At 51.4% G+C, this 26,083-nt stretch overlaps 5 protein-coding genes across 5 annotated transcripts; all 5 read left to right on the top strand.

Annotated features, from left to right (window-relative positions):
• Positions 1–465: 465 nt before the first annotated feature.
• PtA15_5A243 (uncharacterized protein) lies at positions 466–2,581 on the top strand (the record flags this gene model as incomplete). The annotated part of the gene is made up of 6 exons (XM_053168983.1): positions 466–580; positions 645–913; positions 1,017–1,162; positions 1,244–1,459; positions 1,545–2,073; positions 2,156–2,581. The coding sequence occupies 6 exons, from the start codon at positions 466–468 to the stop codon at positions 2,579–2,581; spliced, it is 1,701 nt and encodes a 566-aa protein (XP_053020225.1).
• Positions 2,582–10,137: 7,556 nt separating this feature from the next.
• PtA15_5A242 (uncharacterized protein) lies at positions 10,138–11,238 on the top strand (the record flags this gene model as incomplete). The annotated part of the gene is made up of 5 exons (XM_053168982.1): positions 10,138–10,377; positions 10,464–10,622; positions 10,693–10,788; positions 10,854–10,959; positions 11,033–11,238. The coding sequence occupies 5 exons, from the start codon at positions 10,138–10,140 to the stop codon at positions 11,236–11,238; spliced, it is 807 nt and encodes a 268-aa protein (XP_053020224.1).
• Positions 11,239–11,310: 72 nt separating this feature from the next.
• On the top strand, positions 11,311–18,168 carry PtA15_5A241 (uncharacterized protein; the record flags this gene model as incomplete). The annotated part of the gene is made up of 8 exons (XM_053168981.1): positions 11,311–11,591; positions 11,659–14,406; positions 14,478–15,815; positions 15,893–16,051; positions 16,119–16,284; positions 16,697–17,589; positions 17,695–18,024; positions 18,099–18,168. The coding sequence occupies 8 exons, from the start codon at positions 11,311–11,313 to the stop codon at positions 18,166–18,168; spliced, it is 5,985 nt and encodes a 1,994-aa protein (XP_053020223.1).
• Positions 18,169–18,758: 590 nt separating this feature from the next.
• Positions 18,759–21,115, top strand: PtA15_5A240 (uncharacterized protein; the record flags this gene model as incomplete). The annotated part of the gene is made up of 7 exons (XM_053168980.1): positions 18,759–18,968; positions 19,049–19,180; positions 19,258–19,503; positions 19,573–19,902; positions 19,998–20,052; positions 20,145–20,768; positions 20,868–21,115. 7 exons carry the CDS (start codon positions 18,759–18,761, stop codon positions 21,113–21,115), a joined length of 1,845 nt encoding a protein of 614 aa, XP_053020222.1.
• A 2,539-nt stretch (positions 21,116–23,654) lies between these two features.
• On the top strand, positions 23,655–25,167 carry PtA15_5A239 (uncharacterized protein; the record flags this gene model as incomplete). The annotated part of the gene is made up of 3 exons (XM_053168978.1): positions 23,655–24,283; positions 24,362–24,533; positions 24,601–25,167. 3 exons carry the CDS (start codon positions 23,655–23,657, stop codon positions 25,165–25,167), a joined length of 1,368 nt encoding a protein of 455 aa, XP_053020221.1.
• Positions 25,168–26,083: the final 916 nt, after the last annotated feature.

The raw sequence follows: 26,083 nt of genomic DNA, 5'->3' as shown, positions 1-26,083 counted from the left end.
GAATTCACCCACCTGCAGCCATTCATATCCAAGTGTCCTTAGTACAGTGGTTAGTACACTTGACATGGATATAAGACACATGGGTTCAACTCCCATAGGACACATAATATTTTATGGAGTTTCACAAGCTCGAGCTTGAGCGGGTGGGGGAGCAGCCCTGGTCGCGGAGCAACACCTGTGATAAGAACTCAGGACAACCAAGTCTCACGTGACGCGGTTTCAATAAAACATTATCTAGAATCAAGTCCCTCCTTCCGCAGCAGATAGGACCTTCAGTTCTCTCCCCACTCCATAAGACGGAGAGGCTGTACACGCTCGCAGTACTGAATGTTCACACTTGAGTGAGGAGAAGGACTCCCCTAGCTGGCCGTGAGGGCGGGTGGGTGAGCTAATGAGCCGTGAGAGTCCTTCCTCAGATCCTGATGGCCGCTTACTTTTTGGTCTATCGGCTTGTCTGGAGTAAAAATGCCTCACGTTAGCTCATCTCATCCTGGTAAATGTTCCTTGGTTGTGAATTCTCCACCTGCGACCGAATTCAATCACATTCGCTATGCTTCCGAAGTCATATTCTTCTCCGTTCGTTTTGCTGGTCCTGAGTGCAGTTTCTATCTCGCTCCTTTGGCGTCGATTTGGGCCCTTTCCAGAAATTCAACACGGTAATTCTTCGGTATCATATTATTCTTCCGCAAGAAAGAGAGACGCTCCCAAAGAAAATTCAGCTTTGGCCAAATACTCTGCTTTAGAGACCCGTCCAAGTTCCAACTTCCTCCCTCAAAATGAGGAATTCCTTAAAACGGCTAGGCTTAAGAGGGGTTCGACCCCAAGCTGGTCGCTCTTGCTGAAGGGAACGACAGGCGTTTCGGCACAACAGATTTCGGTTGTAGGCGAAAAATATGCCCTTATTATCGACAAGGTAATCGTGACTTCTTGATTATAGTTTTCAAATGCAAAACTTTTTGCAAGCAATGGCCTGGTGTTGATAACCATTTTCTCTCCCTCGCCTGACGTGTGCATAGGTTGAGCACAACCCACTCATGATCAATGGTCGCCCGGCCTGGGCGGCGTTGTACAACTTGGAGACCGATGAAGTCACGCCACTCAGCTTGAAGTCCAACTCATTTTGTGCTGGTGGGAGCTACTTAAGCAACGGCACTTTGCTCAAGTGAGAAAAGCTAATTAAAAAATAAATAAACCTCAAGCATATGATATCTAACTTCTCCCCGCACTTTCACGAATACAACAGCATAGGGGGCGACACGCCTGAATACGAAAAAGCCGAATTTGGAGATACCAATGGTCTCCAGTCCATTCGGTTCTACACGCCTTGCGACGATGGCAAATGTGCCATCAACGAATACGACAATATCAAACTAACCACTGCACGTTGGTATCCTACCTCAGCTCGTCTCCCAGATGGCAGTGTCATAATTGTTGGCGGGAGTACAGAGGGTGCCTTCAGGTAAAGCGATCATAATATCTCCGTTACCAGGCAGTGGTGTGGGATTCGCTCACAGTATTTCTATCCTATCTTGTTGAAATAACAGGAATAGTGTCACAATTAACAATCCGACGATTGAATATTATCCACCCAAAAGCTTTGCATTCAGTTCAAAATCTGAAATCTATTCGCCTTTTCTAAACCGAAGCTTGGTAACCAATTTGTTCCCTATCGTCATTGTACTTCCGATACCCGAGACGATTTTCATTGCAGCCAACAATGATGCGATGCTCTACAACTGGAAAACCAACACGGAAAGTCCACTTCCGCCATTTCCTAACGGAGTTCGAGTTACATATCCGTTCACGGGCTCAGGCCTCCTCTTACCCCTATCTCCTCTGAATGGCTACACACCCGAGGTTTTAGTTTGCGGCGGAACAAACTTAGATGACCGTCTACCGGTTACTGCTCTAAAGGTATCTGATCCGGCGAGTGCTCAATGTGCTAGGATGGTGCTTACCACTTCTGGGATAAGAGAAGGATGGAAGGTAGAGCAGATGCCCAGCCCAAGAATTATGCCTGACTTAATCATGATGCCAGATGGAAAGGTTTTGATTGTCAATGGTGCCAAGACTGTGAGTATCAAAACCCACAACTGGTCACGAAACCCCAAGTTGAAATCCTGTTCAACAGCATTGATCTCGAAATGTCCAACAGGGGGTTTCTGGTTACGGCGATTTGGACGATAAGGTCGGGGATTCCAACGCTGACAATCCAAATTTTACACCCGTGCTATACGATCCTACTGCGACGATAGGACAGCGATTTAACTCACAAGGGATGCCGACTTCAAATATCCCTCGACTTTATCATTCAGTGGCTACGTTAGTTCCTAGTGGGGAAATAATGATTGCCGGAAGCAATCCAAACCAAGATGTTACAACCCAGAAGTATCCAACTGAATACAGAGTCGAATGGCTGCTTCCCCCGTATCTAAATACTCCATCTCGGCCAGTCATTTCCGAATTTCCACGCATCGCAAACTATAACGAGCATATTACTTTGAAACTTGGTGGAACTGGGCTGGACTTCTCCAAGCAATGTATTGAAGCTGTCTTGCTAGATCTGGGATTTGGTGATTAATTCTTCAATATTTCATTATCACTCAAAAACTTCCAACTGCTAACCTCCTCTGCTTCATCAGTAACACACTCCGTGCATATGGACTCTCGTCTGGTCAGGATGGAAACCCTGGCTGATCTGCAGAACAACGTTTTGAAGGTAGTCGTCCCTCCCTCTCCGGAAATTTACCCACCTGGATATGCCTGGATTCATGTTCTAGTAGATGGTATACCAAGCACTGGTAAAAAGATTATGATAGGCTCAGGGAAACTCAATGTTTGAATGATCCTTGTAACAGATCTAGACACTTTTATCACCAATCTTTACTCCATCCATGATCCTTCTTATCAGCCCCCTGATGCCAAGTCCCTGGAGACCACAAATATGATTCTTGAACATCCTCCATTGCCCAAGAAAACAAGGATTAAATGGTGCTCCAAAAAAAAGGGCCCCCACTTTACACTGCTTGAGAGCATTTTCAACTATGCCACATCCATCAAAAGCTTGGTAGTATGTACACCTCCGTCAATGCTGACAAATGTGTTGCCACACCCCGAGTGTGCAAACTAAACTGGTCTTTTGTGGCCACCCCTTCAAAATCACACCCTGGTCCCTCCCCCTTTGAATGTTTCTTACATCATACTACACGTCAGATACCACAATGCCTTTCACTAAAATGAGAGTTCAGTCACCTACATTCTGGATTGCCCTAGACTTGGTCTAAACAAACTTTTCAAAGTTCCTGCTGCAGTTTCATGGGTATTCCGCAGCGGCCACATCCACCCCCTGCAGTACAATCTTCAATTCAATGTTTTTACGCTGTAGGGACTCTTGTGGGACACTAAATGTTTATTTGGTGAAAATATCCTCTGAGGGGGAAATAAATTGCTAATAGGTTGAAAGGCTATTACAACTTACGGGTGGTTTGAAAGACCTGCCCCTCTAATGGTACTATGCAAATAACTAAGAGTCTTGTAATCAATATTTATAAAGATGTGGCTGATTCCAAGATAGATCTTACTTTTGTATAGTAATCTCTATCAGACCTAGATTCCTCAAATCACTATTCTTGCAGATCTGTTACAACTTCTGATGCTGGAGGGATAATGTAATCCAGTGGGATCAATTATGTAAAATACAATTGTTGTTGATGTTGGGTTGTTGATGAGAAGGTTGGTAATGATCTCTTCCTTAAGCAATCTCTTGATAAGGCACTTTAATCAATACCAGAGCTCCTGGTTGCTACTACACTACTACTACTTGTTATAATTGTTGTTGATGAAGTTGGTAATAATCTCTTCCTTAACAATCTCTTGATAAGGCACTTTAATTACTACTAGAGCTCCTGACTACTACTACTACTACTGACTCAAACTTAACACTACCACTACCACTAAAATACCACTAAACTACCACTGTAACTAAACTAACCACTGTGACCAAACCTCTGTAGGCTGATGGGGAAAAGATCTGATGAGGGGGGGAAAGAGGCCTCCTTATATATTGAAGGGTGAGGGAATTTAGCTCCAGGGGAACTCCTTGTGAGGGCTATTTTCTGCAGGGGATATCAGTTGCACAGCAAGATATGCATGTGTTGCACTGCCTGCCAAACAATTAGGTAATGGATTCTGCAGGAGGGGATATCAGTTGCACAGCAATATATGCATGTGTTGCACTGCCTGCCAAAGAATGATGTAATTGATTCTGCAGGCAGGCTCCTTGAACACCTTATCTGCCTGCATATGCTGCACTGCATGATATCATGTGTTGCTAGGTGACCCAAACAACCTTCCGTAACCTACCATATGCCTGCATGTCCAGCTGTTGCCTTCTTCCATCCAGAATATTGGGGGTCAAAGCCTCTCCTCCCACCTTGCTCCATCCTTCCTTCTTCCTCCTCCCTAATTAATACTTACATCCATATCCCATCATACTGAATCCTAGACCCTTATAAAGTAATATACCATCCTTATAAAGATAATATACCCTTACACAAGTAATATACCCTTATAACACTGCCTTACTTGATACACCACACCATCCTCCCTTCCATTCCTGGTTGAGACATGTGCTCCCAATACCTTCCACCTCTTCTATTGATAACATCCTTCCACCTCCCTGCCATCCTACCTAGTCATGGTCCTCCATTCCATCCCTGATCACGCCGTCCATCCTACATGATCCTAGTCTGCCGTTCCGTCCGTGCTAACACTATCCCTCATCCATCTGTCTGTATCTGTAATGAATCCATTCCTCCCATCAACACATACACTGCTTGTATTATATATAACTTCCTCCTCTTATAATGAATGATAGCTGTATCTATGCTGTCTCAATACCTCTGCAATGTGCTTTTGGCATTGTCACGCCAATGGAGCACCACAACGCCGGCTCCTATGGAGTCTGGACCAAATCCTGTGTGATGGCTTGTCTTTGAAGGAAAAATGTCAGCATTGTCTACGCACCCCCGAATAAAACTTCTTTAATTGCTAAAAAAAAGGGCCTGAGAACCCGCACATGCTGATCTTGCAAAGATTGTCCCACCCAGCCCCTTCCTGGTGCGAGAATGCCTCCTCAGCCTTCAGTTACCCCTCCTGATGGCCGCCGATGCAATAGGTCATCAAAGGGAGAAGACAGTGGCCATCAAGAGGACTCTCCTCCTCTAGATGTGCAGTCGGACTGGCCATTGAAGGGAGTGTTTACTCCATTCAATGGCCAGTCTCCTTGTCAAGCATGTACAAGTGCCAAGGATTCTGCCCGGTGGGAATGAATCATTCTTGGCAAGCATATGTGCAGGTGATTGCCGGGATGTAGACTAGCTGGTGAATTGTTTGGAGCAATATTCCCCCCGGGCCCGGCGAGCCAAGTGAATTACAAGGAGCAATATTCTCCCCGGGCCCGGCGAGCAAAGACACCTTCCGCTGTCCGGCCAGCCAATACACATAGCTGCTGTCTGCCTGGAGCAGCCTTCCTTGGCTAGCAGGTACGGACTGCTCCATGGTGGAATCCTTCCCAATGTGCAGGTGCTCACTGAAGAACACTCATCCCGGTGTAGATAAGGTGTACCCGCTGGCCGAGCTGCAGATTCCATTTATCTTTTTTTACGCGGTTGTTGTACTGGTGGAGACTGTTGCTGATTTGTCCTCGCAACTGGCTCTCTTTTCGGAAATAGAGAAGTTTTATTCAATTCCTCATTGTCTACTTCAACATCCATCAATGTTATGGCCAACGCCTCAAGGTTTCACACTGTTCACCAGGAAAATTAAATAGTCACCCGACGTTGAGTGACATTGTGCAACTTTGGGTGCAGCTCCAAAGCTGCATCCAGCCCGCTCTTCTCGCAACCCTGCTATGCACTTAAGTGAGCATGAGTGCCCATTCACTCAGCGGCTAGCCTGACCAACCACTCAACAAAGCTCGCTCATCCGTGCGCAGCTCAGCAAGCTCAGCCACTTTTGGAGTGGGGGATGGTTCACTCCAAAACCATCCCCCATTTGGAGTGCACAACCCGGCACTCCAGGCTGATATGGAGTGAACACCGGGGCACTCCAAAACCAGCCCTCCCCTCGATGACCGGCATAGACCGGCCATCAAGAGGACAAAGACAGCCCTCTCAATGAACGGGAGTAACCGGTCATCGAGCAGACACAAACTCTCTCAATGACCGGCACAGGCCGGCTAACATCCTCCCTCTTTATGACCGGGACCGACCGGTCATCGAGAGGACATCCCCTCTCAATGACCGGCCCAGACCGGTCATTGAGAGGACACACCCATCCTCTCGATGACCGGCACAGGCCGGCTATTGAGAGGACACACCTGGCCTCTCAATGACCGGCACAGACTGGTCATCAAGAGATGTATCCCTCGACAACCGCTATGGTCTGTCCTGGTCATCGAGAGGATTGTTGTGTCCTCTTGATAGCCGGCCTGTGCCGGTCATCGAGAGGGGATGTGTCCTCTCGATGACCAGTTGGTCCCAGTCATTGAGAGGGCTGTGTCTGTCCTCTCAAGGGCCGGTTTGTGCCGGTCATCGAGAGGGGTTGTGCCCTCTCAATAGCCGGCCTGTGCCGGTCATCAAGAGGGCTGTCTCTGTGTCTGTCCTCTCAATGGCCGGTTTGTGCTGGTCATCAAGAGGGGTTGTGCCCTCTCAATAGCCGGCCTGTGCCGGTCATCAACGATAGCCGGCCTGTGCCGGTCATCAACAATAGCCGGCCTGTGCCGGTCATCAACGATAGCCGGCCTGTGCCGGTCATCAACGATAGCCGGCCTGTGCCGATCATCAAGATATGGACGCAATGGTCCTTACATTTGTGGTGCATTTTTCAAGGGTTCAGCCCACTTTCCTGAGCAAGCTGAGGACATCTGGGAACGAGATGGACTGATGCTGTTGAGTGCTTGAGGCCATTGGTCTGGGATGGGACATTGTTTGGGTGTGCTTCCATCAGCACCGATGATGTCTTCCCACCGGGGCCGGTCATCCGGCCAGTGTAGCGCCTGTGATAACCGGCCGAGAGTGTAGTGTGTCTGAAGGAACCGGGGCTGGTCATTCCGGTAATGTAGCGTGTGGATGACCGGCCCAATAGCATAGTGCTTGTGAGGGAAGGGCGGCCGGTCATCCAGCGCGTGTAGTGCTTGCAATGGCCGGCCGGAGGGTGTGAGGGAAGGGTGGCCGGTCATCCAGCACGTGTAGTGCTTGCGATGGCCAGCCGGAAATTGTGAGAGAAGGGCGGCCGGTCATCCAGCACATGTAGTGCTTGCAATGGCCGGTGTGGTAGACGGAAAAGTGGAAAAATAAAAAGTTTTTTCTAAGTCACATAATTACTCATAATAGGCCTCAAGATACCATCAAATGGACCCCAGAAATGGATTCTACGGCCAATTTTACTCCTAGTCACCACTGGCAGCGTCACTGGAGCCCCTCTGGTTTGGAACCTACACTTCCTTGGACACGGGACACCCATCACACGTTCAACATACCCAGTCACCAGCCTGTCACAAGCCTCAAGTCAAGGATCACAGTATCATGCTTATACACATCACAGGATACAAGCATACATCTCCCCATCAGACTATAGTCATCACATAGTATCAAGTACTCTTCTATTTCCATATTATGATGTCATCACACACTGATTCTGCAGCCTCAGACTCCATTTATGCACCCCCTGCATCCACCTGTCAACTCATGCAGCCTACTGTCACTTTACGCAGCCTTCATGCGGCCCTACTGCATTCTTATGGCATCATTTATGTACCCCTGACACAGTATGACATCATTTGTATCTACTCCCACCAGCTAAAATCCCTCACCCTGTTGTCCAGATCAGCTGAAACCCTAACCCACAAGCCCTCTGGGGCTCCACTTTTGTCTATATAAGGAGCTCTCTCCTCCCCAGTTGTCAGCTCCTCAGTTCATCACTCACCAATTACAGTCACCCCAACATTTACATTTACCACCTTACATATACTTAACAACCTACATACATAACAACCCTTACATTAAAAATAACAGCAATTTATTCAGTGTCATCAACAAGCTCATCTTGAACTAACCAACCCTATCACTCCATATTAAACTTGCCAAGCTTACCTTGGTGGGTCTTGTTACCTGATAGTATAGAAGGGCAGAGTTTGCACCTCCATCATCCCCTTCTCCATTCAGCAAAAGGTTCTCAGGAACACTTTTGAGTCTTACACCGGCCAGAGGGTGTGAGGGAAGGGCGGCCGGTCATCCAGCACATGTAGTGCTTGCGATGGCCGGCCAGAGGGTGTGAGGGAAGGGCGGCCGGCCATCCAGCATGTGTAGTGCTTACTTTGGATGACTAGATAAAGATTTTGCTCTCAATCAAGGCTATGACTTGCTGGTTTGCACATCCTCAGCTTGTTGATCTCACCCCCGCTGAGCTGTGCCCAGAGGTGCAAGCACTGAGACAAGAGGTTTGCTGAGTTTTTCTCATAAACCCATACTCTTTGTTCTCTAGAAACAGACAGGTTGGAGAGCCCGCAGGAGCTGTCCTGATGTCACCTGACGTCAAGTGACAATTGAATTTTCCTGGTGGTGGTGATTTATATGGGCAGGCGTGGTAACTTGGAGGCAGTGCAGGCGGGAATGCACAGAGCGGCTGAGCGCAGAGTGCATTCTGGTGACATAAGCACTGAGGATGATCTCAGAAAGCATGCTAAGAAAGCTTATGGAAAGTTGCACGTGGACGGAATGCACGGATCAAATATTTGGACTGGAGCGGAAAGACAGGCCTGGACTGCAGCGGACTACACTTGTGGACTGGTAGCAGCGGGGCGTCAGCAGGTGAGCCAAGGCAGCCAAAGCGGGTGGAACTGGGGCGGAGTTGTTGGTGAGAGACTGATTGACAGGGGCTAGACAGAGGGTGTGGGAGGTCAAGTGTTGGAGATAAGTGGAGTCTGGGACAATGATGTGTGGGAAATTGGGTGGAGCTGACGGACTAGTGCGGGAAAGTGTTGGATCTGCGGGATCTGGTGGGAATGGAGATGCATGTGGAGGGAAGGAAGGGGGGGAGGTTCATGGTTTATCTTCTATTTTCTTTTTGATCATCTTACGGACTACTTGTTATTGTACTTACAACTTACGGATGTACTAGAGTATTGGGAGAGTTTTACGTGACCTTATCTTTTGCTTACGGGATTACTATTGCGGATTTGTGCCTGCAGAGTGCGGAGCTTTATTCACTTGCAAATTATTACACTACAGATCAGGCTCACCAAGGAGCACTGAAGGCTAGCGGAAAGTAGCAGTGTGGAGCCAAGACACCAATAATCACTCAGCCCTGACACATATATTCTTGAAGGAGGCAGATAGTGGTCATTTCTACCTACTCACCATCTTTTATTCTCACAATGCCACCATGCCTGCGCAAATCTTACCCCATTTATTTCTACTGAAATTCAATCAAAACACTTTGTGCAGTCAAATTCTAACTGGTCCGCTCAAGGGGAAAAAATGTCACAATCCCAAAGAGTACTCTTTTACACAGGGTGATTCATATGTCAAAATTTTGTTTTATAGGTATCAATTTCCCGTAGCCCTTTCTTTTGCTATGACCATTAACAAATGCCATGGCCAAAGTATGAAGCGTGTAGCACTTGTTTCAAAAAGCCCTGTGTTTGCCCATGGGCAACTGTATGTAGGAAAGTCCTGCGTGTGGGATGTATCTGATTTGTTAGTGGTACAAGTGGCAAGTGAACAGAATGCAGGTGTGGTAAATGTAGTAAAGAAAATTGTATTTTCGTGATTTTATTTCAACATGTAAATTTGTTTCTCTTTACATAGATAGTTGAGTGGTTTGATATACTATTTCAACACCAGAAAGACAGACAAAGCTCAGCCAAGGCCTTTGCTTTCCTGCGCGAAAAAGATACCCCGGTGACCGGGGAGCTCCCGGGGCCATCCCGAGCCCTGCACGGGCCGGGGCACCCTGTAATACGTTCGGGGCAGGTGTTCGGGTGGCACCAGGCTCGGGCTCTCCGGGTAAATTAGGAAGTGCAGCAGTATTAGTTATACATATACGATCTTATCATCTCTTATAACGATTAAAACGATGGCCGAGGAGAAGATGATGGATGATCAGACGGCGCAGAAGAAGACCTCGATCGGAGATGATGATGATGATGATGGTGATGGGCCACTAGACGTCGAGCTGTCGAACTCGGCCCTGCTGCTTGTCGATATCCAGCATGATTTCGTGTCGGACGAGGGTGCGCTTGCGGTCGGGTCTGCTGGGGAGATCTTGGCGACGGTCTACGGCCTGCTCGATGACGAGGAATTGGGCTGGAAGGCAGTTGTGGCGAGCATGGCACGTTTAATCTCCTCATGAATTTTTAAATAGAAGACATTTTGGAATTAATTCTGTGTGTTTGATACTAGGACTTCCATCCGCCGGGGCATATCTCCTTCGCCTCGACCCACCAAGCCCAGCCGTTCACCCAGCTGACCACTGATCTGGCTGGACGATCGGACGGCGAGCCAGGCGGATCATCACTAGAAGTGCAAACAAGGACGATCGATCTCTGGCCAGACCATTGTGTATGGCTGACAGTGTTTCCCAGCTGGGGGATAGATATGTATTCATGGGTTCTTGTATGCAATATTTTAGGTTCAAGGGACGAAGGGGAGTGAGCTGGATGGGGGGATCCAAGAGCGTCTCGAGCGATTGAAGAGCGAGGGCCGGACGGTGAAAGTGATCCACAAGGTGAGCCTGTCTCGGTTGTTGATCGTGGGATGCACTAGACTGACTCTTGATGATGAGTAAATTAGGGCATCCACCCGGACGTGGAGAACTATTCGGCCTTCCTGGATGATGGTGCTGATCGGCTGGATGAGTTTCTGGGCTCGCTGGGTGTGCGGAATGTGTTCGTTGCTGGTAGGTGGTCCGCGGAAGGGCAGCTCGGAGATTGGGCGTTGGTTGATTGTGATGAACTATGCAGGGTTGGCAGGGGACTTCTGTGTGAAGGCCTGCTGTGAATCCGCCCTGCAGGCCGGGCTGCGGGTCTTCTGGATCCGGGATGGGATCCGGAGTGTGGGCGGGGGGTCGGTCCAGATGGGGGTGGAGTGCGCGCTGGCGGGGGCTGCGGCTGTGCAGGGGGGCTCCTTCCGGGTGGTGCGCGGGGGTGCGGGGGGTGTGCGGGGGCTGCTGTGCTGATCTCCTACTTTCGTCGACCTTCTCCTTCTTTTCTTCCCTCTCTTCTTCTCCATCAACCACAAAAAACCAGCCATGGAGCCCACCAGGCTCAGCCAGCTCACCACGCCCGACAGCCAGGAGATCCTCTCCATCCTCCATGCCCGCCACCGCGCCGAGCTCCATGACATCCTCATCGGCCACTCCATCCTGCTCCACATCAACCCCCTCAGGCCCACCCAGGACACCAGCGACCACTCCGCACACGCCTACCTCAACAACACCAGCAACGCCCTCCCCCCTCACCTCTACCAACTGGCCGCAGATGTATCCTACGCCCTCAAACGGACCGCCAAAACCCAGGCTATCGTCTACTCGTCAGTCCCTCTCTCTCTCTCTCTCTGTGTGGTAGCAACCCTGCTGACTCGGCCAGTCCACATCCAGCGGATTCTCCGGATCGGGTAAGACCACCAGCATGAAGCTCATCACCAACCAGCTCATCAGACTCTCCCAGCTCAACTCGCTCGGCCCATCCTCCCAGTCTTCCCAAGCACTCAAACTCACAGACCAGATCCCCCACCTCTTCACCCTCCTCAGCGCATTCTCCAACGCAAAGACCTTCCAGAACCCAAGCGCCTCCAGGCTATCCTCCCTCCTCGAACTCCACTTCGACAACCTCTTCCATCTCGCCGGCGCCAAGCTGCTCGTCTTCGGCCTCGAGCGCAACCGCCTCCGCATCCCCCTCAAGTCCTCCCACGATCGCACCTTCGACGTCTTCTACCAGCTGCTCGCCGGCATCCCCGCCGACCAACGCACCCAGCTCGCCCTCCACCCCGACCCCTCCCATTACGACCTCCTCGCCTCCTCGTCCTGCTACCGGACCCCCGATCGTCCCGACGCCGATCGCATCGGCTTCGACGAGCTCCAAGCCGCCCTCAAATCCCTCGCCTTCAAACCCAAACACATCCACAGTCTCTTCAAACTCCTCTCAGCCATCCTCCTCCTCGGCAACATCCAGTTCGAGCTCAGCCAATCCCGCGACTTCCAGGACCAATCCGCCTCCGTCAGCAACCCCGAAACGCTCGAGCTGGTCGCCGAGCTACTCGGGCTCCCCTCGCCCGATCTCGCCCGGGTGCTCACCAATCGGATCCAATACATCCGCAAGGAGACCGTCACCGTCCTCCTCAGACCCGAGGCCGCCGTCCAGCAGCGGGACGACTTCACGAACGCACTCTACGGCGTCCTCGTCGCCTATGTCGTCGAAACCGCCAACCACAAGCTCTTCCCCGGTGATGGGTTCATCAACGAGCTCCAGGCTCAGGGCGGCTCGAGCATCCTCCAGTTCGACTCCCCAGGCCCTCAGGGCCGCTCGGAGGAACTGGCTGACATGCTCGGCTCCGGGAACAACCTGCCCACCCGTCGTCAGTCGATCAAGAAACTCGAGCGGAGTAACACCCTCCTCGGCCGCGCTAAATCCTTTGGTGCATCGGCTTACGAGGAGTTCTGTATCAACTACCAGACAGAACTCATCCACACCTGGTTCAGCCACCAACACCTCGACCAGCAGAGCTCCCGGGCTGCCGCCGATGGGATCCAGATCCCCAAGATCGACTCCCAGGATTTCTCTTCCTCTCGTCTAGAGATGTTAAGAGGCGGTCTGCTGGGTGGCAAGGCCGACAGCAAACCGGGTGGGATCATCGGTGGACTCGCCAAGACCTCCAACTCGCAGCGTAAGGGCAAATATAACACGATGGAAGAGGCTGATAACGATGTGCTCGATGGCATGCGTTCCCACTTTGCCTCTCACCCCAGCTTCATCTCCCGTCCCAGTCATTCCACCTCCCAGTCCGTCTTCGGCATCCAACATTGGTCCGGCCCGGTCAGCTACGACGCCACCGGGATCATCCAAGCCGATCTCGGGCTGGTCGACGTCGAATTTGTCAGCCTGCTCCGTAACAGTACCGACAGCTTTGTCTCTCGATTACTCTCGGGGCCATCCCTCGCACTCGATCGACATCCTCTCGACCCTAGCGTGCTCGTAGCCGCCCAAGTCTCCTCGAGCCCCCTCCGTCGCCCAAGTCCGATCCTACCCACCCATCCCCACATCTCGCTCGAGCCTGGCTCGCCCAGAGGCGCCCCCCTCGACTCCACCGTCGCCCTCATCGACACATCCGTCGTCCAGCCCACCCTCTCCCAACTCAATGCCACCCTCTCCCAATTCATCTCCCACTTCAGCCAGTGTCAGGTATGGCACGTCCTCAACCTCAAGCCGAACGACGAGCTCTATGCAAATGACTGGGACCCTGTCCGGGTTGAACATCAGCTCGAAGCCTTCAGAATCCCAGACCTGATCACGTGCAAGCAGGTCGACTATCCCTTCGACTTCGACCTCACCATGTTTTCGATCCGCTTCAGGCTCGAGGGCACCGAGGCCTCGGATCTACGTCGACAACTGACCACGGCCCTGGGGCTCGAGGAGAACAAAGATTTTGCGATCGGCAGATCGCGGGTCTGGCTCACCCTCCCCGCATTCCAATCGCTCGAGGAGAGACTTTTGGCCGATCACCCGGCGGGCTCCCAGCCTCGACCGATTGCAGGACATCTAGCTGGGGTCGATATCCCCGGAGGCAGCCCCCGCGAGCTAGACAGCTGGGGTGATCTTGGCGGAGGCGGGAGCGGATCCTATCAGCATCTGGTCACTGGTGGCAGCGGTAGTGGAGACGATCGCCCACACTCCGGCTACGAGGCCGAGCGCAACATCCCCCAATCACCCGGCTTTGGTGGCGAGACCGAGCTCCCTCACGGAGGGAGCTACCAGGATGGACCGGCACAGAGTCGGGTCTGGGGCTCCGAGTGGGAATCGAAGCAGCCCGAGGAGCAGGTCATGCTCAACAAGGAGGCCCGCTACATGGATGTCGGCTTGATCAAGCACAACCAGATCGACGGCAACACCAACCGTGACGGGGCTACCGATGACGTCCTCCTCAAAACTGACCAGAACCAGACCCTCGAAGAGGTCGAGTCGAGTAGGGGCAGGATGTGGTGGGTCGTCATCGTCTGGTCTCTCACTTTTTACATCCCCAACTTCTTCTTGAGCACGATGGGCAGGATGAAACGCCCAGACATTCAAATGGCTTGGCGTGAAAAGGTCGCCCTTTGTTTGATCATCTTCCTGATGTGTGGTGCCGTCTTGTAAGTTTTTGATCTAAATCTTTGATTCTGAGAGAGAGAGAGAGAGATGGCTTACCACTTCTTCTTTCAAGGTTTGTCATTTTGGGATTGGGCAAGATCATGTGTCCAAATCTTGCCAAAGCGTGGACTCCGACCGAGTTAGGATACCACGCCACAGAGAGTGACTTTTACGTCGGAGTTCGAGGCCAGGTGTTTGATCTTGGGAAGTTTTGGAAGGGACAGCACTCGGATATCACCGCCCAACCTGTGACGAATTCGGATATGTTGTCTCTGGCCGGCCAAGATCTAACGAACTATTTTCCAGTCCCGTTGAGGCTGGCCTGTCCCAACGTCCAAGTGGATACAGTCAACATCCAGTTCGAAAATTGGACGGCTACCGTCCCCAATGCAGTCCACGTCTCTGGGTCCGCCCAGGTCGTCAAATCTTCCGCGCTCGGCAACGATAAATGGTATACGGAAAAATTCTTGCCATTCATGACGAACTTTTATAAAGGCCCGATCGTCTATGGTCACAAGTTGATCTCTGGATTAGCCAATAACCGCTCGATTGGGATCTACGATGGTGGCGTCTATGATCTATCGGATTACTTTTACACGTACAACACCCAAAATCGGAACCCTCAGTTCCAGTACATTGACAAGTCGATCTCCGACCTCTTCCAGCAACAACCCGGCCAAGACATCACCAAAGAAGTCAATGCGCTGCCCCTCGGTGACGCCGAAAAGTCTGCCTCCTTAGCCTGTCTTAGGAACATGTTTTACCTGGGCGACACTGACTTCAGGGAGGGCCCCCGCTGCACGGTAGCCAACTACATCCTCTTGGCCTTCACGATCCTGATCGCGGCGGCGGTATTTGCGAAGTTCATAGCGGCCTTACAGCTAGGAACGAAGCGGATGCCCGAGCTACGGGACAAGTTTGTGATTTGTCAGGTGCCGTGTTACACGGAGGGAGAGGAGTCGTTGCGGAAGACGATCGACTCGCTGGCGACGCTGAAGTACGACGACAAGCGCAAGCTGATCTTCGTGATCTGTGACGGGATGATTATCGGGTCAGGGAACGACCAGCCGACGCCGCGGATCGTGCTCGACTTGCTGGGGGTGGACCCGGCCATCGACCCGGACCCGCTGCTCTTCCAGTCGGTCTCCGAAGGCTCCAAGCAACTCAACTACGGTAAAGTCTATTCGGGCTTGTACGAGGTCGACGGCCACGTGGTGCCCTACGTCGTCGTCGTCAAGGTCGGCAAACCCTCCGAACGCTCCAAACCTGGCAATCGCGGCAAACGGGACTCCCAGATCCTCCTCATGAGGTTCCTCAATCGCATCCACTTCGATGCCCCTATGTGTCCGCTCGAACTGGAGATCTGCCACCAAATCAAGAACGTCATCGGCGTCGAACCCCAGCTATACGAGTCCGTCTTCATCTCTCTCCCTCCTCCACATTCACCCATCCAAAACCACAGCTCTGATGTGTCTTTGGGTTATTTAGGTTCTTGTTCACCATCGATGCTGACACGGAGGTCTATCCTGACGCGTTGAATCGCTTGGTTTCTGCGGCTTCGGACGATGGCAGAATCATTGGTATTTGTGGAGAGACGAAGTTGTCGAACGAGAAAGTCTCGTGGTGGACGATGATCCAAGTCTACGAGTTGAGTCTATTTTCTTTTATCTATTGCTTAACAACAAAACATTCACTGATTATTATTTTTTTGTAGATATTACATTTCGCATCATCTGTCGAAGGCGTTTGAGTCCCTCTTCGGTAGTGTTACTTGTCTTCCTGGTTGTTTCACCCTCTACAGAATTCGCTCGGCTGATAAGGGTAGACCGTTGGTCGTCTCGAACTTGATCATCGATGAATATGCTGAGATTCACGTCGATGTATGTCCTTTTCTCCTCAACATTGTCAAAAAAAAAGAATTCCACTGAAAAGCTGATCATTGGTTTCTCCCTCCCTCAGACTTTGCACAAGAAGAATTTATTCTCGCTTGGGGAGGATCGATTCTTTACGACACTCTTGATGAAACACTTCCCGCATTACAAAACAAAATTTATCCCAGATGCCACTGCTATGACGGCCGCCCCAGAGACATGGGCAGTCCTACTTTCCCAACGACGACGATGGATTAACTCGACGATCCACAACTTGGGCGAGTTGATGTTCCTGGAAGATATGTGTGGATTCTGTTGTTTCTCAATGCGATTCTTTGTGATGTTGGATCTCGTTGGGACGGTGATCTTACCCTCGACGACGGTCTACATCATCTATCTGATCGTGATTGTCTCGACCAAGCAAGCCGCGATCCCGATCGTCTCCCTGGTGATCATTGCAGCAGTCTATGGCCTCCAAGTGGTCATCTTCCTCTTGAAGCGGGAGTGGGGCCTGATTTTCTGGCTGTTGATCTACCTACTGGCCTATCCGATCTGGTCCTTCTTCCTCCCGATCTACTCGTTCTGGCACTTCGATGATTTCTCGTGGGGGAACACTCGAATGGTCGTTGGCGAGGGGAAGAACAAGAAAGTGTTGGCGGATACGGACGACGTGGGCTTCGATCCGTCGGTGATTCCCTTACGCAAGTTCAGCGACTACCAGGCGGCGATGTGGGACGAGGATGGCAAGTCGAGTCGGGCTGGAGGCGGGTACGGGCGTCGGCCGGAGAGTGTGGGAGGGTTCAGCATGGCCAGTCGACCGATGGGCGCGATGGGCATGATGGGAGCTGGGGGGAGTGTGATGGGCGGAGGAGGGATGGAAGGCGGGGGAGACTACTACTACAGGGACGGGCATCCCCGCTCGACGATGTATCGATCCAGCGGGATGAATCTGGCCGCGCCGGGCTCCTACAACCGATCCGATTCTCGCTCGCCCTCGCAACGCGGGAGCATGATGGCCGGGCCCAACCGGCTCGCTCCCCTCAACGACTTCGGCGGCTTCCAGCCCGGCCTCAACCAGCACCAATCCATGATCTCCCTCGCCGGGATCAGGGCCGCCCAGCAACAACAGGCCGCCGCTATGAGCGTCTTCAACGGCGCCGGGCCTCACGGCCCCGGCTCCGTTCGCGGATCCATGATGGACTTCGCCAACTCCGGCGCCGCTACCCCGGGCATGTTCATGTCTCCTGGTTATCCGTCTATGATGCCGATGGGCGGCAGCGGGACTGGAGACATGCAACATGCGCACAACATGAGGTAAGGATTCTTTCCTGACGGGGCTTCCGTTTCCCTTCACACGCACACACGCACACTCGTACTCACTCAATCTCGTTTACGTTCCGTGGGTTCTTTTTTCTGTAGTATGTTTGGGATGCCGGGGGCAGCCGGCGGGATCATGCCGGGCAACCCGTCGATGATGATGGGCGGGACGCCGTCGATGATGATGATGAATCCGATGGGCGGAGGGCCTGGCGGCGGGGCGATGATGGGCTATAATCCGCTCGGAAATCCGGGGGCGGTTGCGGGGGCCCCACAGCAACAGGTGGCCAGCCAGCCGTTGGTGCAGAACTTCAGCGCCGACCCGTCCGACGACCAGGTCGTCGAAACGCTCAGGATCTATCTCTCTCAACAGGACCTCATGAAGATCACGAAACGCTCCGTGCGTGACGCGCTTAACCACTGGTTCCCTAAGTAAGTCTCCCTCTTTCTCTCTCCCCGAGGGCTATCCCCAGCTTTGCTTACGCGTCCTTTGGTTCGGTTGGCAGTGCTAATTTGAACGAGAAGAAGGCGTTCATCAATGCCCAGATCGACAAGATCCTCGCCGGCAACAACTAACACTCTCAACAACCAGCCCTTCATCAACCCCCAATATGTCCCAATTCTCGCCTTTAATCACTCACGAACTAGCTCATGAACCCCATCTTTCTCTCATTTTTTTACGCACAATGTATATGTTTTTTGGGGGGTGGGCTGGAGGGGCCCAGATGAGGGGACGCTCGTCGACACGAACCACGCGAGCGAGATATATTTATATATTTATGGATGTTTTTTGGTCTCCTTTTTCTTTATAGATCTCTTCCCCTTTCCCTCTTTTTGGTTTTGGTTTCGTGTAGTTCAATAGTATCATACATATATAAAGAGACTTAATTGCATCATCATCCATGGACACAACAGTACACACACACATGTTTTCTCTCCTCCTTTCCTCTGGTTTTGTCGTTTAGGTGTCTCGTTCATGCATCTCTTTCTCCTCTTCTCCCGCCCACACAACTGTTTTCTTCTCTTCTTCTCGTATACAATACAGCTTTCTTAGCGTGGGTCGTAACCATAGGCAATTGCAGCGGGTCTTGATGCAGTCCAAGTCCTCGAAAATTCCCTGGCTGGCAAACTTCTCAGAAGAGGATGAAATTTGAACATTCTCGGACATGGGAGGGGCCGAATGTATAGGCCTTGTGAATGGCGCGACTGGGAGGCAAATTTCTCCCGCCAACAAGCTGAAACTGGCCGCCCAACACACCCTCGGCTTCCAATGCCTGATGTCGATTTCCTCAAGATATTCAACAAAACACCGGCTGTCTCCTCTCCTGGTCTATTGGCGAAGGATGTTTTCGGAGAATCGATCGAAAGGCTATGACGTTCGTCCTTACTCTCTGCCAGAATTGAGCAAACCCGATGGTCGCTCACCTTATCCGATCGATACGACATGACATCCTAGGAAGCTATTCTGGCATTGAATTCACTGCAGTCCAATGCAAGCGTCTTGGCGGCAATCCAGGCTGCCGGGCCACAGCCCAGTGAACAAGTGTTTGGCCAAACGACCTACTACCTCCGTCGCTTGGGCTACAAGGTACGTGAAGCAGAGGGAAAGAAAAAGCAACCAAAAAAAAGAGCTTGAGTTCTGACCCTATCGATCCACTGAGCTAGCCGAAAGACCTGAATGGCTTGAACGCAATCCATATCAGCGGAACCAAGGGCAAGGGGTCGACGGCGGCCTTCTGCTCCTCGCTGCTCAATACCATCAACCCGTCGGCCAAGGTTGGCTTGTTTACTTCTCCGCATCTTGTCGCTGTGCGGGAGCGGATTCGCATCAATGGGAAGCCGATCAGCGAGGAACTGTTTGCGAAATACTTCTGGCAACTTTGGGAGCGATTTGATGATGGGAATGGCGAGGTACGCGCTGGTAACTTCCAAATACAACTTCCCTCCTACCTAACGATGTTAATACGACTCATTCTGTAGCCTGTCCGAACAGATTTGCCGATCCGACCAGCCTATTTCCGCTATCTGACTTACATGGCCTACCACACCTTCCTAGCCGAACGGGTGGATGCGAGCGTATTAGAAGTCGGCGTGGGCGGGCTGCTGGACCCCACCAACCTGATCCCTTCGCCGATCGTCACTGGCGTCAGCTCGCTCGGAATCGATCACGTCAACGTTCTCGGCCACTCGATTGCTGAAATCGCTGGACATAAGGGCGGCATCTTCAAGCCCGGTGTGCCGGCCTTGACCGTCCAGCAGCATTACCCCGAAACAATCGGTGTGTTGAGGGAAAGAGCTCATGAACTCAAGGTAGATGGCATGGTCGAGAGAGATGTGGTTGATTCAGTCAAATAAGATGCTGACTGACTTGATCATCGTTAAACACAACAATACTTACAAAACAGGCTTCCAGTTTTACAATCATCCCCCGTCGCCCAGATCTAGAAGAACTGGAAATTGGTAAGTTTGTAAGGTGGATTCTTCAATTGTCAGCTTATCAACTGATCCGTCTTATACCAATCTCCTGATCGATCGGGATCAAAATTTGCCAGGTCTGGCTGGCTCCCATCAGAAACACAATGCGGCATTTGCGATTGCTCTGGTGAACACCTTCCTCGGATCCCCTCGACGGCCGCCAAGCTACTCTCAACATGCGCCTGCCATTCAAGACACCACGGCCTCGGCGATACCCTCGAATCAGCTACCGCCGCTGCCCTCGGACCCTTCACCCACGTTGCCAGCGAGGACCGATGACCAGCTTCCCCAGCTTCCCCAGCAGCTCATCCAGCCAGACCTTTCCGACGCTCTCAAGGCTGGGATCATGAACACTCGCTGGCCCGGTCGATGCCAGACTATCGTTGACCCGTCCCGGAAAGGCGTCACCTGGTTTCTTGACGGCGCTCATACGGTCGACAGTCTCGAGTTGTGTGGGCAATGGTGGAGTCAACAATTCGAATCCTCTACCCCCTCAGCATCACGTAATCCTTCTTATTCCCCATCCGCTCAACACAAGAAAGTTTTGATCTTCAATTGCACATTTGGTCGCAAGGCCCGTGATTTACTCAAAAGTCTGGTCAAGCCTTTATCTCAACATTCTCGCAACGCCCGAGGAGGATTTTTTGATCAGGTGATCATTACCAGCAATACAACGTACTCCGACGGAAAGTATAAGAGTGGTAAGTTCGCATGATCAAATTTGGATTTCTTGCCTTGCTTCGAATCGATGAGAAGAGCTGAACAGGAATGATTGTGTGGGCCTTTTGCGCGGCTACTAGATCTTAGATCTGTTGCCCAAGACACTCTATCAGATCCAGACCAGCGGATCCAGCAAGAAATAGCCGAGGCTTGGGCGTCGCTCCCGGATTCGACCAAGAATGTCACGATCACAAGTTCGATCGAACAAGCCGTCGACGAGGTCGCCAGACAAAACACCTCGCCTGGCCCCACTTCAGTCCTGGTTACCGGAAGCTTGCACCTGATCGGTGGGCTATTAGATGTAGCTGGGTTTCAAGACAGCTTGTAGCATTCTCTCTGCTGTCCCAATCCTGATTGATTGTATCCAATCATATCTACACACACGCGCGCACAATCTGCTTCCTACTCCTTCTCGTGTCTCTGTTTTAAGCCATCGAAGCACTTCAGGATCCTCTGAGCAACCAAGACACATCTCCTATACCCCACAAACCAACGAGCCTGGCAAACCGATTACGCCAACAAATCGAGATGACGATGACAGCCAATGCTCATCCGGACTTCGGTAGCGTGCGCATGGGCGCCCTGATGATGTGTTTCTTACATCGCTATACATGCCCCACTCTTCCTTGAATCAATCAGGCCACTCAAAACAGCTTCCGACGATCGTCAGTCGCATGCCCTCTCAATCAAACAGAACGCGCAGATCGATGACCGCCGGATTCTCCCCCCGCTTTTCAGCCAGAACGTGGCCAGATACCTCTGTCTGCGGGAGACTATGAGGGCCCTCGTTCCACACAAGCGGAGTCAGGGGCACGGGGGCTCTCGATCCAACATGCCGGTTCATGGTTCCTTGATGATGGGATGGACCGTTTCTTTACTGCTTGATGACTGTTTGTTGGCCCCCAGGGGCTGAGCTACAAATCCTAAGACTGATGCCGAGAGTGGTCGCGCAAGTAGGCTTCGTAGGCCAGTGTCCAGAAGAGTCCTCTCAACCCCCCCTTATAGCAATCGTGAAGCTAATCCAATAGGGGGTTCATAATAGAATTTTGAAGAAACTTTGGAGCCCATTTTAAGGCCTTTATGAACACCTTTTTAGCAAATCTAGAGTTTGTTGTGATTGCCAAGGAACACCCAAATCTGGATAGTTTACCACCAGGAAAAAAAAATAGTCACTTGATGACAAGTGACATCATGCCAGCTCCAGCGGGCTACCCACCATCTATCCACCATCTACCCATCATCTACCCACCATCTACCCACCATCTAACCAGTTTAAGAATTCCCACAAGAGATCCTCAGTTTTTGCTGGGCACCACTGATCCCCATTTCTGGTCAGCTGATACTCAGCTTTAGCTCCCAGCTTATGCTCAGCTTTGGTGCCCAGCTCATGCTCAGCTTTGTTGCCCAGATCAGAACCAGTCCTGGCCCAGCTTATTTTCAGCTTTATTCCGCTCAGCTTTGGACCAGTATTGGCTCAGCTGATTTTCAGCTTTGGATAAATCTCGGCCCAGCCAATGCTCAGATTCTGAGTCTGACCACTCCTGTAACAGCTTATGCTCATCTGTGGACCAGCCTTGGCTCAGCTGATGCTCAGCTGTGGACCAGCCTTGGCTCAGCTGATGCTCAGCTGTGGACCAGCCTTGGCTCAGCTGATGCTCAGCTGTGGAACAGCCTTGGCTCAGGTGATATTAATCTTTTGAATATTCTCAAAAAATCTGATACTCAGCTTTGGAACAGCCTTGGCTCAGCCAATGCTCAGCTTTGTACCAGCATTGGCTCAGCCAATGCTCAGCTTTTGAAAAGTTTTGGCCCAGCTGGTGTTAATCTTTGGAACAGTATTGTCCCAGCTGATCCTAAGCTCTGCACAAGCCTTTTCCAAGATGATGCTCAGCTTTGGACCATTGTTGGCTAAGCTGATGCTCAGATTTGGAATATTCTTGGTCCAGCTGACACTTGGATTTGTTTCAGGCTTGGAATATCCAATGCTCAGCTGTGGCCCAGGCTCAGCCAATGCTCAGGTTGGCCCAGGCTCAGTCTATGCCTACTGCTCAGCTTATGATGAGCATCAGCTGTTCCTGGGAAAAAATTAGGATCAGCTGACTGTGCCACATTGAGTGCTCTGGTGCAGTCCTGCAAGCTCTACAAGTGCTGGTGGAGCAGACTTGGAGCAGCGCTGGAGTAGCTCTGGAGCAGAAACCAAAGCTGCATCATGTCACTTGCCATCAAGTGACTATTTTTTTTTCCTGGTGTACTATTTTTTTGAAAAACAAAGTTGTTCAAAAAGGGCTTAAAATGGCCTTTGTTTTTCTCAAAATTGTGTTGTGAGCCACCCTCTTGTTTCAGCATTGCTTATAGATTGCCACCTCCTCATCCTCACCCTCACCCTCAGACCAGTGCCACACAAAAGCTGACCCACTTGGGTCCACAGGAGCTAAGGGGGACTGGTGCTTAATGTTTTGACCCCAGCCATTTCTGATTTCTTTAAGTTCTCAGCCAACATTTTGAGTTGTGCACAAGTCCCCCCCCCCTGTACGGAGGGGCAAAACAACACGTCAGGTGGGTAGAGGGGGATAAGACTGCGTGTGGCTGAGAAGACTTTGGCTCCTTCTGGATCCTGGGACGTTTCTGAAGGGTGATCTGGACAGCCGTGGTATCTGGCCGGATATCAGCGGATCGGCCCCTTTCAAGTCACATGCCCAGCTGAGGCTGTTGTGGGAGGCTGGGTGGGGTTGGCTGAGCCAGAAAGGATATGTCGTCCTTTGAGTGAAAAGCAACCTGAACCCACCACGCCTCGTCTCGGCCAGCCTCAACCACGCCAACCCACCTTCCGACAGCGACTGCAGAGATCTCCGCCCCAGCCACGAACGATGCCCTCCGCCCGAGTCATCGTACTGCCCACCTGCTCGATCTGCCAGGATGACGAGGGGGGGATGGATGTCGTCGCCACGAACTGTGGACATGTCTTCCATCGGGGCTGCATCCGCACCTGGGACGAGGGCCAGCTGTCGCGCAGACATTCCACCAAGTGTCCGAGCTGTAACGTCAGCCTCAGAAGATCGGGCTCGTCCCTCACCGTGGAAGCAAAGCTCATCACCCTCCACTCGCTCAACGAACGCGAGATCGACGACCAAGGCTCCTCCCAACTCATCACTGATCCCGCCTCAGACCCACGCCTGGCACGATCCCGGGAAGAAATCGCCTCGCTCAAGCGCACCCTCCAGGAACGCGAAGCAACGATCCAGCAGCTCACGCGCGAACCGGCCGCGCTCAGAGCGGAGAGGGATACCTTGAACAGCACCCTACAGGCGTCGAATGAAACCAGACAAGCACTCGAAGACCGCCTCCTTAAATGTTCCAGGGACCTCAGGATCGAGCGCAAGGAGCGCAACGATGAACGGCTTGCTCGCTGCCAAGATGAGAAGCGCGTCAAATCTGAATTGGATAAGGTGAACGAAAAATACCGGATTCTCAAGAGCGAGGGAGAACAACTTCAAGAGTCGGTCTTCTCTCTATGCGTCTCTCTCATCAATCTCTTGGGAGACCACTAACCAGCTCAATTCTTCTTTTATTCTAGACAATATCTGAAAAAAGTCAGTGAAACTGAAGAGTTACAATCCTTCGTCTCTGAATTCGCACAAGAGAAAGCGAGATTCCAGGCGACCGAAGCTGCTCTGAAAGCTCAATTGCAAGACAGTCACGAGAAATTCAAGAGCTTGAAAGCTGCTAATTCGGTTTACAAGGGAAAAGTGAGCCTATTTTTTTCTCCTCCTCAGATCGACGCGCATGTGACTGACTGGTCATCTTTGCTTGTAGTTGGAGGAAGTGAAGAAGAAACGGAACATGATCGAAGATCGAGCAGGACAATCGATGGCCAGCTCGGTTCGCCGGTGCGGGAAATTTTATCCGGACGTCTCCAAGTCGACGATCCAGCTCCCCGCAGGTCTATCGCCGAGCCGACCGGGGAATACGGCGACGACACACCAGTCGGGCAAGCGCGCCGCCCGAGAGAGTGCCCATGGCCAGCCGGCCGAGTCGAGCAAGAGGATCTGCTGGACGAACAAGACGGCCAAGGACCCATTGCCCATCGACCTCCGGTCCTCCCTCGAGCCTGAAGACAGCTGCCATCCTCCCTCCTCCTCGCATCGCCAGTCTTCCCCTGCTGCCGATCATCTCGCCGCCGATCATGATCTCGTCTTGCCCTCCCTGTTCGGAAACGACCTCTCCTCCACCGCCGCTCGTCTCCCCCCCAGAAACAAACTCCCGCTCCCCTTCAATCCTCTGCACCTCAATCAATCCTCTGCCTCTTCTCCCTTCCGATTCAATAAAACTCCCAGTAAGGATGCACTCCTCGCTCTCGGGCCTAAGGTCAGACACAGATAAACCATTCCCTTCATCCACCCTCTCCAAAGTTTTTTTTTTTTAAAAAAAAAAAAAAAAAAACTCCCGCTCCTCTCCATATGAAGTGTGTTATAAGTATTCTCTATTTCTCGTTATATTAGTGTTGCGATTGAAAGACCGATTGTCATCATTCCAGTTCGCAAGTCTCGTTTGAAATCCTCTCTAAGCGTGTTCCGAGAAAACGAAAACCATCCGACTTCCTGTCCATTGATCCCGCCCTGCCTTTTCTCTGTACTTGTACTACATTGAACATAGTCCATCTTGTACGCCCCTGCCATGTCACCTATAACGAAACCTTTCCTCAACCCTGGATGATGTCCTCTACTTGATATATCCGGCTTTTGTATTGTATACCATTCCCCTGCCAGCCCTGCTTGTTTGCATGTACATATTTCTGCTTGTGGTTGTGGCTGTTCTTGTAACGAAGACTCTGGTACTGACTAAGAAGACTGTGATGTGGTGTTTTGTGCAGACAAATTGCTCAAGAAGTGAAATGCATCAATGACTGATCGTGGATGACTGAATGGCCAGTCTAGATGTTGTGCAACATACCCAAACTGGGTGTCTAGGTGGGCTGGAATTTTTTGCCCCATTATTTTGTATAGAGATGGCAAACAGGTACCTGTCTGATTTCAATGAAACCGCTTCTTGAGTGCTTGTGATCAAATAAATTCAATATGTAACAATTCCATGTGATGAAGAACTACTTGAACTTGAGTAGGACACTCAGCTAACTGCATGGTAAGGCACACATACAAGTGCAGATGGCAAATAGCTCACAGGTACCTGCCAGGTGTCCTACTCAAGTTCAAGTAGTTCTTCATCTCATGGAAGTTTTACATATTGAATTTATTTGATCACAAGCACTCAAGAAGTGGTTTCATTGAAATCAGACAGG

The sequence above is a fragment of the Puccinia triticina genome, chromosome 5A (genome assembly GCF_026914185.1).
Source record: "Puccinia triticina chromosome 5A, complete sequence".
NCBI classification, from domain to species: domain Eukaryota; kingdom Fungi; phylum Basidiomycota; class Pucciniomycetes; order Pucciniales; family Pucciniaceae; genus Puccinia; species Puccinia triticina.
This window is presented reverse-complemented; position numbering and strand designations above follow the sequence as displayed.